General features: G+C 44.1%; 1 protein-coding gene across 1 annotated transcript in view; it reads right to left on the minus strand.

The window, feature by feature from the left end:
- Positions 1–21,689, minus strand: part of Znt49b (solute carrier family 30 member 9) — a 35,810-nt gene that overhangs the window by 11,154 nt on the left and 2,967 nt on the right. The window contains exons 4-12 of the mRNA XM_077703009.1: positions 19,813–19,905; positions 18,729–18,811; positions 17,152–17,219; positions 14,316–14,371; positions 14,143–14,245; positions 11,574–11,629; positions 9,976–10,111; positions 8,558–8,597; positions 4,105–4,176 (exon numbers count right to left, since the gene is read on the minus strand). Coding sequence (XP_077559135.1) covers positions 4,105–4,176; positions 8,558–8,597; positions 9,976–10,111; positions 11,574–11,629; positions 14,143–14,245; positions 14,316–14,371; positions 17,152–17,219; positions 18,729–18,811; positions 19,813–19,905 — 707 coding nt within the window. The remainder of the gene's footprint in view (positions 1–4,104; positions 4,177–8,557; positions 8,598–9,975; positions 10,112–11,573; positions 11,630–14,142; positions 14,246–14,315; positions 14,372–17,151; positions 17,220–18,728; positions 18,812–19,812; positions 19,906–21,689) is intronic.

Genomic DNA, 21,689 nt, shown 5'->3' on the forward strand with positions numbered 1-21,689 from the left:
TTTTGAATACCTCTTTTGATCGCACGTGCAGTTAAAAGTGTGTCGCTGATCAGCTCACTGTCATGGTTGCCAGCATTCGCTTCGGCTGGACACGTATGGTTGGTAGATCTAAAAATTCAGATTCCAAAAGTTCTAAGGCACTATCGGCAAAACCGTTTTGGGTTACGGTGTTTTAAAGGAGCCATGAAGATAAAATACAAGTTTGTGTTATTCGAAAGATTTCGTGTTTTGTAGTGCCCCCAGCGCTTGTTCGAATGCAAACGCTGCTTTATTCACTGAGAAATTACTCCGTTTATGTTAAAATTTTGATTTTCCCGCTAAATCGTGTGTTTTCGTAGCTGCAATGACATCACAGACCGTTCTGCAGCCCAGGATCCCTTGATTCGCGATCCGCCGTACAGGGTAGAGACACATACACGCTGGGGCCGCCATTTTGGATCGCTTGCTCACCGCCGAAATAAGTCATTGTACCGAAATCGCGCTAAAAGTATCGCCGCAACGCGGTTAACTGGCGAAGTTTGAATCAACTGATTTGTTTCGCGTTGCTGGGTCGCGTGGGAAATGAAACGAACAACGCGGTGAGCACGTTGACCCAATCGCAGAGGCACGGGACCGTTCAAAGGGTGTCTCCACCCTGTACGGCAGAGTTGGTATCGAGGTATTCGCGCGTTTGTTTACGCTACTGAACCTAGATGGCGCCACCATACCGTGGCGTGTCGTTTTCTGCCTTTTTTTTCGTTCTGGGAGAAAATTGTTTCGTGAAACATACTGCTCGCTCGACAAATATGTTCACGTAAGACACCGCCGCGTCAATCAATCGGCCAGTGTCGTCTGAGACAACCCCAAAGCCCCGCAGTCCTGTGCAGCTAAACAAGAATAGTGCGCGCAGTACCAACAACAGCAGTACGCAGCGGTACTTCTATCTTTACATGTGCTTTCGTAACTTACACTTACCCCCATTCTTATGGCTTTAAAAAGAATGTGCCCTAAATTTAAGGCAAATAGCTCGTTCGGCAGGCTTATACTCTGCCTAATTTTCGTTTGCTTTTGCCGCCCACCGCCAATCGCAGAGCTGTCTCGTGTGACATCATAGGTTCTGTTGCGGGAAATGAGCTAGTGGGTCGCATGGCCATTCCCTTTTTTCCTAATTATGTGGCTTATTTGAGCGAAGTTTACGTTAAAAGTGGTGTCAGTATGATTCTAACGAGGCAATCTTTTGAATGAAACGAACTTATGTTTTCCCTTCATGGCTCCTTTAAGTGATGCCCTTTCATTTGGGGGGAAAAAAATATACTTGACAAAAATCGGTTGTCTGTCCCTTGCGAACCGTACTCTTGCAAATCATGTCACCTGAAATTGCCTTCCATGCCTCGACGATCCACTTACAAAACAGTGCACCATCATGCCTACGAGCGTGGCCTGTTGGCGTTAAGTCATAGAGATCTTCAGCCATCTATTCAACGTAAAAACACTTCACATGTGCTTTGAATGGTCTGTTCAATGATTGCAGCATCAAGAAGCTTAATGGTCTATTCGATGAAACATCAAGAGATGTCACCGCCTACCATTCTTGTATGAATGCAGAATACAATTATTATACAGCAAAAAGACAAAGACCAGAAAGTTATGAGCCCTTTCAGTGGAATAAGAGTGGCATAGTCGCTACTGCTGCTGTTGGGGCCTCGCGGCACAACGCGCATTGCCGTGAAGCTGCACTGAAGGAAATAGCATATAATCCGCACCTCTATTTTACCCCTGAAATTTTCACATTTTTCGCACAGGCTATACGCACAAAAATGCAGTACCATATTTTCCCGTCTATATGTCGCACCTCTGTATAAGTCGCACCCCCCTCAAAATGAGTTTTTCATAAGTCGCACCGGTATATAAGACGCACTTGTTAACTTTTTCGTTACGGCGGAAAAACGTCCGATTTTGAGTGTTTCCACAAAACGTTTTTTTTCTCTTGAGCTACTGGACACACTTAGCCTTGCAATGCATGAAATTGTAGCTCATACATTTCTCTTCCAAACACAAAGCAGCAGTTTTGTTAAAGGTACAATTACTTACAGTTTATTCGTCAAGTAATCAGAAAAAAGCCCCCAAGAAAAGTATAGGAAAAACACAAATCAGCAATTTTACCGAGACTAAAAATTATTTCAGGAATTTTAAGATATGCAAATTGTTCCTGCGTTCCTTGGCTATGATACAATATATAAATCAACAGTGTACACCAAGTTTTGAATTTTTGAGGGCCCGTCAACCTAGCGGAACTGACGGCTGTGCTACGCCGCGAAGGCAATGAAGGGTGAGTGAGTCTGTAAAATGTGCATCCAGGCATACTCTTTTGTGTTCTCACACAAAATCCTTATCAGTTCGGTGGTAGAAAACTAGAAAAAAAATCCAGCGCTCTCCAGAAGCGTCGTGCATCGCCCTGCAGCGCTAATCTGACACGAGCGCCAGGTTATCTTGAAGGTGATAGCGCGATACGACACGGTGCATTTGGCAAAATATCCTGGCCGTACATTGTCGAGACCCTAAACACAAAAGTAAAACCGCAGTCGTCAGCTAAGAAGCACGTTTTGTTTATAAATTCAGTGCGGAGTATCAACGAAATTACCTGCCAGCGCTTGTTGAAGTGCGAGGCACCTGAACCGGAGCTTTGTCGTCCAAACTGAAATCTGAATATCCCACATCGTTGCTTGACCCATCACTGCTGCTGGAATCAGAAAAATCTACAGCAGGAACTGCCGAAGTGCTTGCTACAGCAGTCCGACTGTGCGGAGCGCGGCGCGAACCCTACGCCATTTTCCTCCTAATCCCCTCTACCTTCGGTTCAAATTTCTCTTGCTACACCGCTACCACACGCGACACATAAACAAACGAAACCAAAACTGAAGGAGAAGTTGCCGATGAACACACCAGATGGCGATAGTTGTCTGTGAAGCGCGGGTTTTAGATTTTGCGGGAGATTTGAAATTATCGGAAGCCGGCTTCCGATGGCGCCGGAGTGAACGAGTTAAGTAGGTAAACTCATAGTGAATCAGATCGTTAGAAAGTGGGGCGAAAGTAGATGGTTGCAACGGCCGCGGCCTATGAACGCATCCCCCGGTAAAGAGGACTAGACACGGGCATGTAACATCCAAAGTCTAGACAGAACTAACTTCTCAAAAATGGTTTATTGATACACACAGATGGCATGTACTTACGGACGGCGTTTAGGCAAAACCACTGAAGTCTTTTTCCTCCGACTCGCTAACAAATAATTATGATTCAGTATCTCCAGTGGGAGTTCCGCCGGCCCATCACTGTCGTCCTCCGACTCTCTGATGTCTTCTTCGCTGACATCGTTACCACTCGCGGACCGGATTACTCCTGCCTTTATGAACCCAGATACAACTGTTTTTGTAGAAATGGAGTCCCAAGAGTCGGAGACCCATTTGGCCGCCTCTCGAAACGTCGCGCGTCTCTTGCGTGGTGTCGTAAATCAGCGCAATAAAGGTGTCATGGTGGACGGAAGTGACGCGACCAGAAGCGGCCCGAAAATCGAAACTTATCTCCAAGCTGTCATTTTAAAAATTAGCAGCACGTTTACCTCCTTCAGAGTAACTCCCTGTAATAATTTATAAGCTGCATTTTGTTTTTACAACCCAATTTGATGTTAATTTGAATTTATTCTGAACTGTAGTTACTGTGCATGGCATAAAGTGGCGTGCCGTTGTCGCAGGCCATTATCATTGTTTGTGACTAGAAAAAGCTGCAAATTCTTTGGTGTAACCTCCCGAAGTGACATATGGGCTATAATAAACACCGTAGCGGTGGGCTTCAGATTCATTTACACCATAGAGCTGTGTCTCAACGTGCGCTGGCCACGCGCGGCCACCGCGAAATGGATTTATTCCATACATAAGTCGCACCGGTGGATAAGACGCACCAACGAAAATTTCAGAAAAAAACCGCGACTTATACACAGGAAAATACAGTATGTTGTTTGTCCTCCACATATAACACGCCCTGCTAACCTGAGGCTTTTTCAACAGGCTTGAGCCAACTTGCAGGCACCATTCATTACTCTACTCTGAGTGTCGCAATTGAGTAGCTCACCGTATTCCAACATGGTCATCTTCTCTCTACGGGCTCCTTTCTTCACCTCGTTGAACGCCACCAAGAAGGTTCCTGAGATAACAGATAAGGTAAGAGTCATCACGCTCCAAGTGATGATTCCAAAGTGCTTGATTCTTCCTTTTTAAAGCGAAAGCTTCCTTAGTGACCCATATTGCGTTCTGTCAAAAAAAAAAAAAAAGAACTAATGCATTTCCCCACAAACTGGTTGGTCGACAGAAAAGCTCTGATAAAAAGTCTGGACACACGGCGCATGCGCGAAACTGGGCTTCCATTGCGTCAAAATGGCCACTTGGAAAACTGCGAAAACTGAACGGTTCTAGACAAGACAACACACGCATCGATCATGAAGAAGGAGTACAATAATATACCTTTATCTCAAAAACAGCGCATCGGTACACATTTAGATCGTTCATAGATGCGTTTACTTAGTGCGCGAAAAATCGTCGCACGGGTTCAGTCTTCATTTGCATTTGGGTTTCTGAAGGTTTGACGACCAATTGGATGCACTTTTCAGCGAAAGTTGGACGCACTTTTAGCTTTCGTGCCTCTCTCAACTTTCTCTGGGAGGGGATGGTAAAGTCCCGCACAGAGAATACGCAGTCTGGTTGAGTGATGAATTTCAGCAGCTAGGACACTGCACACTTGCCATATATAGGTAAGCTATTTTACTAGAAAGATGTCCTTATTATACAATAACCGGCTAGCCAAACTCTCTCACTTTAAAAAGCTTTCACGGTTGCCCAAGCTGTCAGCCCTAGCTAACTGTGCAACTCTCTGCTTCATATGGACATGGCCACAGCGAGATCATGTGGCGACACACAGGTGCATATCGCCTACATCAAAAAAACACAAGTTACATTTGTATCACCCATGCCAAAGAATCTGAACCCACAAAGCCCAAATTAAGAAACTAAATTATAAAGAAAGCCTCACGCTCCATCTTTTCACACTGATATCACGCAAAAAAAAGCTCATGCAGTACTTGTTTGCAGAATCATTTACATATGTCAACAGAAACCACAGGTGTAGTGCAAAGTGAGAAGAATGTTTCACAAAGAGACAAAGCAAGTGCATGCACTCTCGCACCTTTTGATTGAATCTCCCTATCACATTACACGTGCTACCAAAAGATTAAAAACAATTAAAGCCATTCCACTCAACGTGAAAGCTGTCGGAAGCGCCGAGCAGTGATTCGTCATAACGGGCTGTAGCGCCGTTATCCGCTCACTGCCACCACACAATGCAATTCGAATTTCCCGCCTCCGCTGTGCTCGCACACCCCTTGCCTGAAACAGCTCCAGCGGGAGTTCTGTTCTTTTTGTGTTTGTTTTTCCTCCCGCACGTGCCAGTGTTGCATTGCCACTTTTTTTCGCTTAAACCAACCCAACAACCGTTCCTAACTAAATAAACCCAGGGACTGCGGGTTAATTACGTACATTTTGCTTCAAACGTACCCGCAGTTTTCTTTGCGCTGAACAATGGGGAGATGTATGACAAGCGCCAGCGGTTCATGAGGTTCGAACAGTTATGACTATTTAAACCGCTTGGCTTTCAAAGACTCTACGGGACGCCCCACAACGGGTATGCCGGGCTCTACTTGGGTCGATTGTCTCGCTGCGCCACCTGATTTCGGCAGTCACTTGACATCGAGTGTTGCAGCAAGCTACCACGACTTCAAATGAGCTTTGTCAGGCCATGTTTGCAAACTTGCATCACACGCAATCACACCCTAAGCTTTGCTTGTACCATCTTCTGGCCAAACTGCCTTGAAGTCCACAACCCCAGCAAAACTACCTAACACATCCTTCCATGAAAATTTTCGCACTGGAGTAACTTGCCACAAGACTTAACCTTTACGTTTAACTCTTTCATTACCACACCTATTCAAATCGATCAGTGGTGATCGATGTTTTTCATTGTGGGTTTCGACATGTTGTAGTCGTTTCTCACGCACCTAATGTGCCCCAGTATTTAGTCTAGGCACTGCACTTCTAGAATCAGTTTATAGTTCCCACTCCAGCAACACTAAGATTTCTGACAACGTTTTCTGCGAACTAAGGTGCGTATGTTTTTGCGAAGGGGGGCGTGGCTGTTGTGCTTGACAAAAAAGCATGCTGCTCATGGTTATGCTGCATTACCACCAAATTTTCTTGATCAAAACGCTCCCCACAAGTCAAATACCAGGATATGTTGCCAGCTTTGTAATCCGACATCGCTGAGAGGTGATAATTACCTGAAAATGACCCCAGCTATTCACTAGTGATCAGTGGTTCGGAGAAAGGGTAGCTTTGTTCTGCCAAAGCTTATTTCTGAAGCTCCCCTGCATGTCTAACAAGTGGACCTGGCATTTTCAGTTAGTTTCTGGCAGTTTCAGTTTTGTTTTTCCATTGCAGAATTTATATTTGACGCTACTACGCAGTTACCTAACTTCAAGCCGATTAGCTATGGTACCTTCGTTGCCCGCTACTGTTCCTCGAAAAAAGCACGCCGCTTGTGGTTTCACTACACCTACGCCTTAATTCTGTAATAACAGCTTCATCTGAAAGCCGAAAGATAACACCCAGTCGAAGGATATCAGTTCAGACGGGGAGGGCGCTTCCAATCGGCCTTGAACACCGCCAGCAGTTCATTGAACAGGCTAATTTTCGTACGAGGATATTTCTGCTAGTCTAGCAGTAGAACTACCCGTTCTAGCAAAGAATCCAACAGGCTTGATATTGTTTCTTTTTGAAAATGTTAGATGGCACAGCAATGTAGGAGGCTCATAGTGCTGAACCCTTTTCATTGTACGACAGCTGCTCGATGAAAGCTTGCTGGGCACGATTCTAGCACATCGCACATTATTCCTGCAAGCAGGGCTGCCATAGCAAGTCATAATTCAATAAACCACAAGCGAAAGTTCTGACAGATAAGTGATGATCAGAATGTAAACAAGCATCCACCACAGAGTTTGGTTTTCAACTCCAAGTGGATTTCTTTGCATCCCTTGCTTGCCCTGAATCTTGTGCTGGCCGTAGTAATTAACAATGTTCACGTGGGGACTACTTGGTGCCCATAATAACATCAGACCACCAGATTTCTGTTAGAGAACTATCCAATATTGCACTTTTTAGGGAGGTTGGGTTTCCCCACAAGGTGCGGGCACCACAAATGTTATTTTTTTTTATACCGGGCAAATTGTTCCGCAAAACTCAATCCTTTTTTAAGACGAATTTTTGAAATGCTTACCTACAAAATACATATACTAAATTTTTTCTTCTACTGGTGGTTTGTTATTCACAACTTCGTTTTTTTTTTTTTTCATTTTCTTCGACATATGGTCAAAAATTTTGAATTCGATAGTTTTTTCACAACCATTATTTATGAAAACATTAAGACTGGTGTTGTAGGAAAGGGCATTAAATCATCTGCTTTTTATGTCACTGCAATATGTGCCTAACCAGTATTTCACAAAAAGAATGTTTTCTTAGACCCCTAAAATGTTTTTACGAAAGAGTTACTGTACATCATCAGCAGCAAGGTTTATAACTACAGTCAAACCCAACGATGCCGAACCCGTTTACATAAAATTATCCTGTATATCGAACAATTTCTGGACATGGTTTATTTACAGTGAGAATATATAGAAAAAATTACGCTTATATTGAACAAAAATACCAGCAACTCCCAATACATCGAACAACAAATGCTGCAGAAGTGCCCCCCCCCTCCCCCAAGCTGTCTTTCCCTCGCAGCAGCAGAGAAATACTGCCGCCATACCTTATAAGTGGCTTAGCCAGGCCCACCATGGGTACAAGTGGCACACGACAGCAATGACGATCCTTTTCCCACAACCTCTGAGGCAATTGGTGCACTCACACTATTCTGGTCCTTCTTAAGTGAAAGGTTACAGCCTCAGGTGCTCCAACTCTTTGGGCAAGTCTGGAGAAGTGTGTACTGTCGCAGGAAGCGAAGTTGTTCAAGAAGAGATAGAGGGCTATTTCGTGAGCAATAAGGCAGTTTCATAAATAAATTGTTTTTATAAATAGTGTGTGCTTTTATGACTTAGCTTGCACATATCGAATTATCCCCTATATCGAATTGACAGGTGTTTTTTGCGAGTTTGATATAACTAGGTTTGACTGTATGCCCGTATGTGCTGTCATTCAATGGTGTGACACAACAGCGGTGAAATTCAGGGGCTGCAAGTACTTCACCTGTGCAAACTTTATCGGTGTGATATTTTGATGAGGCAAGCTAATGCTATTCAAGTCAGTAGCACTGTCTTAGCTTCTGCATCATGATGTCAGTTCTGCCATATTCAGCTGCTTATCAAGGGGTAAATCCATGGGACCTAGACTAAAAACACGGAGTTAGCGATATTTACCCTAAACACGACCAGAACCGCAATAACAGACTCTCTTCAAAAGAGATAACACAAGGGAAGAAATACCTCCTTCAGAGATGAGTGAGCCACCAAGAATGAAGAACGCCTGCAGGAAAGAGTTAAAAAGGGAAGCAAGATAAGGACTCCCCAGTCTGTCCTCATGGTGCCAAAGGAGGGGTACACTATGCAAACAGAGCACGGACCACATGTTGTCACAAGAATCAATGCATCAGAGCACTAGGGAAACACATCCCACAAACACTTTAAAGGGGACATAGAGACAAAACACAAGTTTGTTCAACTTGAAAGAACTAGACTTTCCTAACTTGCTCAGCTCCATTCAAGCCCCAAAAGACATTTTCTTAACAACAACAACAAAAAAAAAACAATGCAAGAAGTATTAAAAAAAAAAGTAAAAGCAATCTTGCACTTTTACACTTTAAAATGTTCGCGCATACAAGGGATAGCAAAAGATTAACTTTGAATTCGAATTGCGAGAATAAATAAAAATTAAAGCTGTTCCACTCAATGCGAAAGCTGTCAGAAGTGCAGAGCAGTGATTCGCCATAACGGGCTGTAGCGCCGTTACCCGCTCACTGCTACCACCCAATGTTATTCAAATTTCCGCCTTCGCAGTGCTTGCGCGTCTTGTGCCTGAAACTGCGCCAGCGGGAGTTCTGTTCTTTTTGTGCTTGCTTTTCCTCCCGCACGTGCCGGCGTTGCACTGCCACTTTTTTTCGCTTACTATCGTAAAAAACAACCCAACGAGCATCCCTAACTAAATGAAAGCGGGTGCTGTCGGTTAATGACGTATATCTTGCCTCAAATCTTGCCTTTGCGCTAAACAATGGGGAGATGAATGACAAGCACCAGCATTCACGAGTTTCGAACACTTATGACTATATAAACCGCTTGGCTTTCGAAGCCTCTGTGTTACGATGCGACGACAGCCGCTATGACGGAACGCCGTGTGGCTCTAATTGGATCCAGCGAGTGAGCTAAGGTGACAAGGTGAGCCCCTGAAGTGCTCTGCCCTTAAAACTTTCAGATTTCCCACTACAGTGACATAATATGGGCAGGATTGACGTTATCTCAGTAACATGTTATCCCAGTTATCCCAGTAGCGTGTACAAGTGATAAGATCAAGCAGACTAGAGGCCCCACTACAACCGCCCATCCATGTTTCTTTGCAGTGGCTTAGATTGGCTGCTGCACAAACACGATTCTGTGACATCATAGAGAAATTGCTGGGAAGTGGCAGGGGAGTTGCTACTGCTTCGTATGTTTTCCTACGCTTCTCGATCATTTGTTTGAGGTTTGCGATAAAACTGGTATCATTGCTATTGAGAAAATGCAGTCTTTTTAAGGAACCAAGCTTTTATGTTGTCTACACAGCCCTTTCAAAGCAAAAATTTGTGCAGTGTGCAGTGCAGTGCAACCGATGTGTCCATCAGTGCCTGCTACGAAGTGGTCCCAAAACGTACCCAGTAGAGAGACTCAAGCTGCTCGGGATGCAGCAGTCCCTTGATGCCATGGTACCAGGCCAGACCAGCACCAAAGAAGAATACACCCACTCCACTGATGAGGGATGAGACGTATCGCATGTTGTGGTAGCCGTAACTGCACCCAGAAAGGCCAGTCAAACATCACCATAATGCACCCAGGAAGATTGCTGCAACACTAGAATGGGCACAACCTCTGAACGTTGAGGCACAAATAAAGTCTACGACTTCTCCTGTGTTCTTCCGTCCTTAGGTTTGCCTACTGTTATGAATTGACTGTGTGTACGCACGTTGATGCAGTGCACGATAGCACACAGCACGACCGTGCGCTGTGATGCTTTCACACATAGCATGGATGTTGGAAGCGGAGGACCACTTGCTTCTTCATCATCATCATCATCAGCAGCAGCAGCAGCAGCAGCAGCAGCCTATCTACGCCCACTGCAGGGCAAAGGCCTCTTCCATAGATCTCCAATTATCCCAGTCCTGTGCTAACTGCGACCAATCTATCCCCGCAAACCTCTTGATCTCATATGCCCATCTAACCTTCCGCTGCTCCCTGCCACGCTTGCCTTCTCTGGGGATCTGCTCTGTTACTTTTAATGACCAACAGTTACATTGCCTTGGCAAATTAAGAAAAAAAAATGGGTGTGGGCGGGGCATGTAATATAACATGCCCCGCCCACACCCATTTTTTTTCTCTTAATTTCTATTAATATGTCCTTAACCCGTGTTTGTTCCCTGATCCACTCCACTCTGTTCTTGTCCCTTAACGTTACACCTATCATCTTCCGTTCCATTGCCCGCTGAGTCGTCCTCAATTTAAGTTGAACTCTCTTAGTGAGCCTCCAAGTTTCTGCCCCGTAGGTGAGTATACTGGTAAGATGCAGCTTTCGTACACTTTCCTCTTCAGGGACAATGGTAGACTGCCATTCATTATCTGGGAATGCCTACTTGCTTCATGTGACTCTGCAAATATGGCTTGGCCAGAACCCTTTTGAAAACCGTTGCCGGTGGCAGCGGCAGCTGATTCATCACCACCTGCCCTGCAAGAGACTCCCCCTTTCCCTCCCACACTTCCGGCAACAGCATGCACCAGCCCTGTGGAGCACGTCCCAGTGTTTTGTGTTTGTCTTTTTTAATATTGTGAGCAATGCACTGAGAGCCTGGAAGACCGCTGGCACTTTTGGTCACGAATGCGTATTCCCCTCGAGCGCCCTTCAGTAGGTCAGCAGCGTCAGATTCTGGCGTTACTCCACTCAAGTCATGTAAGCATGCCAGGGTGCTGCTCCTGCTCTCTGTAATCATCGCTGTTCTTCTAGCCATGCAGTAAACCTGTTAAGTTTTGGTCTCAGATTTTTGTCCTAAACACTGAGGCAACTCTTCTGCTGGCCACTCATTCACCCCACTACCACTACATGGTGGAGGTGACGGAGCTTGATATGGGGATGCCTTCACCAATGTAGCACTACCCTCCAATCGCTAGCTCTTTAAACCTAAAACCCTGGTCCATAAATGTGAACAACAAATAAAGGCTCTTATGTTACGCAGAAGCGGAACTGCTAGAAGGATTGGCTTACGGATGGTCTGGGTTAGCTTGCTGGATCGACTTGCGTATTCCAAATGCCAGGATTAGCTGAAAAATTCATAGAACTTTTAGTTAACCCAAAGCAGGAGAGGGCTAACATGCTGCTTGCACAAACCTTTTACCTTCACTAATCCGATAGGTGGTATTCATTGAAAAGTTTAGCTGTCAATTTCTTCGCTTGGCAACACTGGAAACGGCCACAAACATGATCAATGCGCCACAGACATGGTGCAACTACGCCACGAACATGGCGCAACTTGGGCCACTGTGCCCGCACACCAAAGAAAAAAAAAAAAAAAAACACCGGCGTGCGTTGTCTGCTCCGTTTCAACCTGATTCTCAACGATGGTGTCAACAGAGATGTTATTAATTGCACTCACATTGGAATCGAGGCAATACTTTGCGTTCAGTGAGGTAGAGTTTGCGATGTGCAACACAGTCATGTGCTTAGCACGGACAAGTACTGCCATCCCGCGGAGCCCGACGTAACAAGTGACAGCACACTCACACGGTTGCCTGCATGCACGCCTTGCCAGTGAATACAAGCAATAGGTTGTATTCACTGGCATGGCATTCTGTACTGATTACGTCAGGCTCCACGAGATGGCAGTACTTGTCCATGCGGGCGCCCGAAAAAGAACAGCACGTGACTACAGGGAGCTGTTCAAAACTATGATCCACCAAACGCGAAGTAATGCTCAACGCCAAATACGGTTATGTGCAGCACCATACGATCTACTTATCACCAGGCACGGTTGAAACTGTCGCACGACTGGGTATATAACGGTAAAAACTTCGGAGCCTACATATTCACGAAACTGCGTGGCAGCGTCGTGGTGGACCGAGTCGCCTGCGTTTGCAATGATTGCCACTCAAGGTCTGTCACCTGTTCAAGGACAACAGCAGAAATATTGTTGCTGAAAATTCTGCCGCGCGGAAGCTAAACTTAGGTGATTTGTTCAAAGGTTGCTTGCGACTCGCCAGTGCTGGTGCCGGCTGGGCAGTGCAAGTGCGGCACAGCTCAGAAGACTGCCTCGCACGAACTAGCTGCTATGCTACCGTTGTATCTAAATCGGCGTACGCGTGAAACATTTCTTCAAAACCATTATTTGGTTTCTGCACTCAACCATGCATTAGAGGGCACTTGTGGCAACATCCGTGGTCACAGGCAACTGCGGTGTCAGCTTCTTGCACGCCGTGTCGCTTTCGTTTGCACATTCTCCGGGGATGTGCTCGAGAGCAAGTAGAGCACCACCACATATTTTTTGCTATAACAACAGACCTGTTGAGGCCACCACCAAGAATCGGGTTGAAATGCAGCAGACAATGCACGCTTGTTTTTTTTCTGCGACATGTGGGTGCAGAGCGCATGCGCAGACACGGTGGGGATGGTCACGGCAGATTTCAGTGTGGCCAAGCGAGGAAATCGCCCACTAAACCTTTCAGTGAGTACCATCTATACAAGGAGCAAGAAGTGGGCTGCGATGCATAGCATGCACATTCTTCTGGCTTCCCCACACAGCCCACCCATGCTTGCATGTAAAGCTGTGCCTGTGGCATCCAGAGTGAGTATTCATATCTTTATCATATCACAACATTTAAAAATTAAAAAGAAAAAGACATGGTACAGTAGAAGCAAGGTCTGGTAGCCGTATTCATTACCTACAGCACTGAATTTGACTACCATATTTTCGCACGTATAACCCACACCAAAAATGCGAAAATTTCAGGGGTGAAGTAGCAGTGTGGATTATAAGTGAGGTATTTCCTTTGGTGCAGCTTCACCGCAAGGCGGGTTGGACCATGATGTCCCTCCCTACAGCAGTAATAGTGAATGAGCCACTGTTATCCCATTGAGAGTGCTAATTTTGCACAAACAGCTCAAAAATATACCAACTGAAGAAATGTATGCAGCAAGTCATCTAGTCACACAGTCAGCTAGGTAAGTTCTTTTGCATAAACAAATGTGCAATGTTGCTTGAATAGTACCTTTGGTCCATCCTTTTATGTATAAAATAAGCGGGTAATATGTGAGGATATATTTTTTTTTATTCGTCAACGGAAAGTAGGGATGCAGGTTATATGCAGGGGCAAGTTATACGCACGAAAATATAATACTAGCCCTTGTTGCAACCGAAACATGCCTCTCCTTTTTCTTCTCAGTTTTTAAATGTTCTGCAACAAAGTGTTCATTTGTTCTTGCAATCAAACACAGCAGTATTCCTCTAACAGACTTTTTCAGGCAAATGCAGGGAAAAAAAATGGTAAACCCAGGAAATCCCATTATTCGAACACATAATCTGAACATAGGAAGTTATAGTGGGGCAACCAAAAAACAAAACATTGGGGCACATATCGATAGAGTTCAACAGTACGCTGTAAAACTAGGCATTTCCGGGGTTTTCTTTCTCTCTCTCTTTTTTTTTCTTTTAATTGCTCACTTCAAGACCAGTATACGCATCCCAAAACCTCGACTGTATCCACAAATAATGGTAGCCAAGCACACACAATCACTGCCATAAAAAGGTCTTGTACACACGAGCTGGAAATGAGCGCCTAACCTGGTTGCACGTGTCCGACAGAGAGTGAATGGCTTCGGCAAACATACTGTGTGACCCGGTGTAAAGCCAGGCTATGGACTTGAAGGCAAAGTTCATAGTGTTTCTGGAAAGAAATCGAGGAAGCAATGCCAAACCAATGCAATACTGTACAGCAAGCAGCAATGAATACCCACATTACCACAGCCGTGTGGACTACCCGCCCAGACCCATGGAGAATCTGCTCCCGCCTCTGTAAGAGAACAGGAGAAAAAATTAAAGCCGTTCCACTCAAGGCGAAAGCTGACGGAAGCAGTGCAGAGAAAGTGATTCGTCATAATGGGCTGTAGCGCCACTATGCGCTCACTGCTACCACCCAATGCAATTCAAATTTCCCGCCACCGCAGTGCTCGCGCACCCCCTGCCTGAAACAGAGCCAGCGAGAGTTCTCTTCTTTTTGTGCTTGCTTTTCCTCCCGCATGTGCCAGCGTTGCACTGCCACTTTTTTTCGCATACTATTGCAAAAACCACCCACTGAACGTTCCGAACTAAATGAATTAGGGTGCTGCCGGTTAATTACGTACATTTTGCCTCAAATCTACCTGCAGTTTTTTTTTGCACTAAACAACGGGGAGATGTATGACAAGCGCCAGCGGTTCACGAGTTTCAAGTTATGACTATCTGTGCTAATACAATACGTGTGCTATGTAACCACCCTGTGTAATACCCCCTCACGGGGGCCTTTAGGGGTATTGTGAATAAATATAAATAAATAAATAAATAAATTCAAATCACTCGGATTTCGAAGCCTCTGCGGGACACTCTACGACGGGTACGCCAGGCTCTACTTGTGTCCATTATCTCGCTGCGCCGCCTGATTCCAGCAGTCGCTTGATATCGAGCGTTACAGCGAGCTACAATGACAAGGCGAGCCTGTAAAGTACTCTGCACTTAAAAGGCACACCACCAAAGGAAAAGTTTTGTGCCGTGATGTTTAGCATGGCCAGCTAACGGCAGCGAAACTTGTGCCAATGCCTGTATGTGGCTACATGGCTTTTGAGATGGCCTACGAGTTTGTTGGTGACATATTTGCAGAACGCTTATTACAGAAGCTTGACAAAGCTTTGAATACGCTTGACACTGGTTTGCGAGCTGCATGGTAACTGATGTCAGTAATGAGACAATTACATTAATTGTGCAGCTGAAATCACAAAGTGAGTGACTAACACTTTACCAGCAGCTCTGTTTACTGTTGTTACACACTGTGCTACCTGAATTTCGATGCTGATAATGACAGGTGTAGTGCACCATTGTTATTCGCTGTTTAAGGGGGGACATGGCCCTCAAAACAATTCCTTGAATTTGTTAAGTAAAGGCCGTGAAACTTGTCAGTCTTGCTGCTTGATTTCCACTGATTTCAAATAAGCCATTATTTTTCTAGTCAGTCAATTAGTTACCAAGATAATTAGAGATAATTAGCATTTTTGGAGGAACAACCGACAAAACAGTGTTCGCCATAAAACTGTAATCTTTATATTTTCCAATACTATGAATCCTGTTGAGTGCAGTAAGAGAATCGGTTTTTTCGATGCACCGCTTGGAACTAATTTTACGGCTCATTAAACTTCAGTGTTTGAAATGGGCACTCTAAGCAGCAAGACTGACAAGTTTCACAGATTTTACTTAACAATTACAGGAAGCTGTTTTAAGAGTAGTGCCCCCCCCCCTTAAGCCAACGCACGCATGCTGCTATCAGTAAAACTGCTTGCTAAGAAAACATCCACATTTTTAGAGACCACCTCACTACAACACTGGTCAAATAAAGCACAATGCACTGCGAGATACTTCTTGATACTAGCCGACAATACATTTGCTTCCATACGAGAATGAATTGTGATTTTTGCCCCAAGATTGTCGTGTTCTCTAAGAAGGACTTGTAGGATGACTGTTTCCACCAAATAAGCCCCCTTTTTCGTGGTCATTGCTCCAGCACCATTTCAAAATGTGTGCCTCTCGACATCACACAACTTGCATGTCCCCCGTCCTGCACTCGGCCTTCAGCTCGAAACATACAGCTTGTGACATGCGATACATGAGGAGACAAGATTTTTTAAAGATGATAGTATTTTTGGGCTACTTAAATGCAGAAATTTTGGCTGTCTGTATGTCTGTCTGTCTGTAACTCGATTCAGCCACCCAGCCAAAGGGAAAAAAAAGCTGGACAATAGTCTTAAATACCCCCAGCCAAATCTAAACATCCAAGTCCGGTGGCAATGTTCATACTTGTCAATATTGTTGAACAAGAACAAAACATTACGCAAATATGAGGCAGAAAATCAATACACAAGGGATATTCGCAGTGCTCCTTCATAAAAAATTCAGGGATGCTTGATATTTGCGAGCAGAAAAAAAAATCACTTTGCTGCCTGCTGTCGCCCGCACCACTATAGCTTCTGGCCGCATTTTAAGAAATGAAACGGCAATTGTCAAGAAAAGTCCTACTAGATAGGTTCCACATCCCGCTTGAAACACACATAGAGAAGGACAACATGGTTCTATAAACGTTTAAGTGGGGCGCCTCGATTCATGCGCGTCTCCGTCGTACGGTCAATCAACTACAGCTTCAGCTAGTCAATCAGCTAGTCAATCAACTACAATGCAACTTCCTGACAGCATCCTTTAAAGAGCTTTGAGCTGCAAAATTTCCCCGTGCCAGCACAGCAGCATGGTATTATAGCACACAGCATCTGGTACGTTGCAAACTCACAAGACATCGGTTCAGGTACACTAACTGTCTGTACCCCAACAAGCAGCGAGAAAGTGTACTGCTGCTGAAGTAGTCCCTGAACTATATAAAAAAAAGGGAGCTGAATAAGTGTGATTGCTTTGCATCATAATTTTACAATGCTTTCTAGAAAGGTGCAAGTGGGAGTCAAAGTATAATGTGCCTAAAGGACAACACCTCTCAACAGCTTTTGGCCAACAACAGAGAGCACGTAGTCCCTGGCACGAAAAAGAAGATTGTGGCCTCACCTTGGCCTCTTGACTGGCCCTTTCAGCACGTTGATACTCTTTCAGAATGCTCTTGACATTGGACATGTCTGAAAGGAGTTCCAAGGCATATTGTCAGTATGGAAAAGCTCGCTACTTAGCACAGCATGTGTACACTACGGCACTAAAGGGACATTGAAATTATTCATAAGTATTCTAATTAACTCGCCAAATTAAATCGAAGATTGCATACACCAGGCTATGAGGTTTATTTGGCCATTTTACATATTTTTCCCAAAAAAATGTTTCTTTAAAAGCGCCATTGCCATCATCCTCTCCACCAATTTGCTGATGTTGGCCATGATGACATAACGTTGACAGTTTTTACATCTGGACCTCCTTCTGTGAAACTGATTCCCTTGCAAGCTTGTATAGTTTATTTAGAAATAAACCTAAAACTTGAAAGGCCAGCTTGCAGAGAGACCTAAATTAAGCGGATTGCTAGCATGGTTAACCCATGTAGCCAGTGCGTGAACAGGCAAAAAAACAAAATTCACCATGAAATGGGTAAAAATTAAAAACTTTAAATTCCAAGATAGCCTGAAGACACATTGCCAACCAGTGTGACATCACTGTAGCAGTATACTGCAGCGCCCACTATTGGTGCCAGGTGTTTTTCTTTTTACGCCTACTAAGGATCAACTAAAACTCTAGACATCCACCAAATAGTGAAGTTATAAACTTTATATGCTCAACTGCACAATGCAGTCACACATAATACTCTTAACTACTCCCCTTCAGCACCCCTTTAGGGGAGGATATATTAAAACAATTTCTTTTAATTTTTAAGTAAACTCTGAGAAACTTGTTCGTCTTCCTGCTCTTTTTCCACTAATTTCAAATATGGCATTATTTTTTGAGTACGTCAATTAATAACCAAGATATTTAGACATAATTAGTCATTTCTGGAGGAACAATATACAAAACAGTGCTGGTCATAAAACTGTAATCTTTATATTTTCGAATATTATGAACCGTGGTGAGTGCAATAAGAGAACCGGTTTTTTTGATGCTCCACTTGGAACTAATTTTACAGCTCATTGAACTTTGGTGTTTGAAATGGGCATTTGAAATGGTTCCTTGCCACTGGTGCCACCACAGTTTAATGAGCTGTAAAATTAGTTCCAAGCGGTGCATCAAAAAAACACTCGCTCATTGCACTCACCAGGCTTCATAGTATTGGAAAATATAAAGATTACAGTTTTATGATTAGCACTGTTTTGTTTATTGTTCCTCTAAAAGCGGCCAATTATGTCTAAATATCTTGGTAATTAATTGACGTACTCAAAAAATAATGCCATATTTGAAATCAGCGGGAAAAAAGCAGCAAGATTAACAAGTTTCCCAGAGTTCACTTAAAAATCAAAGGAAGCTGTTTTAAGAGCCTTAACATCAGCCACGACCCTTGTATGTTTTAATGTAGACTGGGAACTGCTCAACCAGCCAAATCAGCCGCAACAAAACTGCGAGAACTAGCACACAATGATGCAGTGCACGCCCACTTCTTAACCAAACAGGCTTAGCTCCTCCCCGCAAGTGCATAACAGGAGAAGACTCACTCTCTCGATACTTCTGCTCCTCCTTGCGTCTCCGTTCGTGCTCCTTCTGCAAGGCGTCGTACGATCCCCACACTTCCAAAGCCCTGAGCAAGGAAGGCAAGCTGTACAGCTAAGCCCAGAAACACGTTGGAGAGAACTCGAGTCAGCAACGAGAACAAGGCGCCAAGAAGGCTTCGGCTCTGTAGCTTTACCCCAATGCTGCTCAATAGACAATTCCAAGTGAGAGATCAGCTGTTTTCACTGATTAAACAAGGTAAATTACTACGATAAAACTTGTGTACTTACACTGGTGAGCACAGGAGGGAGGGGGGTAATAGCTCCCCCTCCCCCTCCTTACCCCAAAGCACCCTAGAATGTTACAGTGCTAAACCTTCAGTGTCTGCACCCCGCTTCAATTATGCTCCATGGTAAATAGAGTCATTCTACATCCACCTATGTGTGCTCAAGCCTAGAAGTCAATCATTAAAGGCCAACTGCACTCAAAATTTCGACCTCTTGAAAACACTATTTCTGTATAGTCTGCTGAAAAAGAAAGCAAGTTGCAAAATACAACAGCTGAAATACGCGCGCAGACGCCACATGCAGTCAGCAAAAATTGGCAATTTTGAAACCGAAATGAAGGAGAGCACAGCCATTAAAATGATTATGCAGCCGGCAAGCAAGCGGCCGGATGATCAGCAGCTCGGGAGCAAGCCTGCGCGCAAGCTCTACGCGTGCACGGGGCAGAAAATGGGTGAAGCGTTCAAAGCAGAGCTCGACCGGTTATCCACCTGCGTGGCTGGCCAGAGGAAGAAGCCCCTGTCGCCTGCAGCGTCACAGGCACGTCATGGCTGTTGACGCAATCCGCCGGCAGGTGCAGCGTGGTCTGCGGCGGAGTGTTTTTAAACACTTCCAACTGATTGACGAGGCATTTCAGGGGACTACCACTCATGTCCCAGTTGATTTGGTGGTACTTACTACACATTAAAAATAAATTTGGTCGAGGTGAAATTTGAGTGCAGCTGGCCTTTAAGGGTCTCTTTTTTCCTCACTTAACTAAGAGAGAACAAAAGAAGAGCAGACATCAGCACTCGCATTTGCTTACTTGGCCTCCACATCCCGACGCAGATATACAGTGATGGGTGGCTCATCCTCGTAAGGGCTTCTCCGCTGGATCTTGCGCAAGCCCTCAAAGTCACTGGACAACAAGCACACAAGGGAACGTAAATTGACGGGCAGGTCGCAATGAACATCAAGCATGACGAGTCACGGTGGAAGCTTGAGCCAGTCAGTGTAGCATAATTATGAAAATGCGCGAAGACGACAAGACAAGACAAAGAAGGGCACAAACGACAGTGCTGCTGTCCCCGCCCTTCATTACGCTGTTTTTATAATTACAATGATCCAATTTTTTTAAACAACAGGGTTACAGCTTCCCTTATCTGTCCAGGAAATATTCTAAGAAAGAAGTAGAAGGAGTGTAACTGGTGAAGCTAAGGCACAGTTATTCTAGTTGGCTAAGCAAACTTGTCTTGTAGTTGGCAGTGCATTGCAGCTGTGGTAGGTTTCCACTGAACAAAATATACGCTGACTTTTCTTTTTTTTTAACTCTGCTTGTTCACTGATAATTTTGTGTCCAACTTTAGAGCTTGCCAAAAGCGCAAGTACAGCAAATTTCATCTTTTTATTAACTGAGGGGGGAAGGGGGTGGGTCACAGAATGGGTCATATAAGCATTCTATGTACTCTACAGATGCGGACTAAATTTTCTGTCTTGACAAATAAGCACCTTCAATGAATACCCCAGCAATGCTTTTTTCAAATAGCAGCTTGGACAATTACACCCAACAACTCCTTCCCCCACGGCACCTTTCATGAATTTTGCCATTTTAATTTGAATTGCCAGCTGCGAGGATGACAAGTTTATTTCCTTTAATTAATAACCAGAAACCTGCACAGGGTGCAAAAAAGTTATATGGCTAAAACCAGTCAACCCATAACATAAAGACAGAGTGGTGACGTTAAAAAAAAAAAACTGCTAAAAACACAGGCCTATTCAACACTTCTCTTGTTCACAAACTCAGATGGGAAAAGATACTATGCAGGTGCAAAAAAGCAAAAGGAATTCTCCTAAGAATTCACTTTAAAAACACATGAATGTATGAAAAGACGTTCCCAGGTTCATGAGAATACATACATGCATCATAGAAAAGCAGTAAGAATGCACGGCTGTGCTGATGAAAGCACTGCACAATCTCCACATCTATTTCCATTTGCAGTTATCTACTTTTCACCCTACCTACGTTGATCCCCCAGGCAATGGGGGACACTGCTTTTAGAACAGCTTCCTTTGAATTTCAAGTACTTATCAATCTTGCTGCTTTTTTCCCACTGATTTCAAATATGGAATTAATTTTTGAGTAAATCAATTAGCTACCAAGATAATTAGAGATAATTCGTCATTTTTTGGAGGAATAATAGACAAAACAGTGGTAGTCACAAAACTGTAATCTTTATATTTTCTAATACTATGAAGCTTTTTAAAAAACCACAAAAGACCACCCAGCTCTGATAATTTTCTGAAAAATAAAACTTGTATGTATGTACGTAAAGTTAAATATGGATAGCGATAATAGGCCAAAACAGCCCAGAAGCTCCTTGGCAGCAAGCTCATTGATTAGTTTCCCATTCTCCCTGCCTGTTTTGCTTTTTTTTGTGGATAGATACGATAGTTTTCTGAGCATTGCTGCAATATGCGCCTAACTTATTTATTACCTAGCAAGCCAACTACAGGGCTTTATGGCTAATTTATTGTCCCTGAAACATATTTCAGGCAAGCATTTTCATTTTTGCACTAACGTTTGCTATTTTTTGGAAGTGCGTATTGCACGCCCGTTTTTTGGTATTTCTATATTCAGAACTAGGCGTATCTTCAAAAATTTCTGAGACAATAGCAGTGAAGTTTTGCGCACACCAAAGACAT

Source organism: Haemaphysalis longicornis, unplaced genomic scaffold, assembly GCF_048455015.1.
Source record: "Haemaphysalis longicornis isolate Haplotype H1 unplaced genomic scaffold, Haemaphysalis longicornis Haplotype H1 scaffold_3, whole genome shotgun sequence".
Classification (NCBI taxonomy): Eukaryota; Metazoa; Arthropoda; class Arachnida; order Ixodida; family Ixodidae; genus Haemaphysalis; species Haemaphysalis longicornis.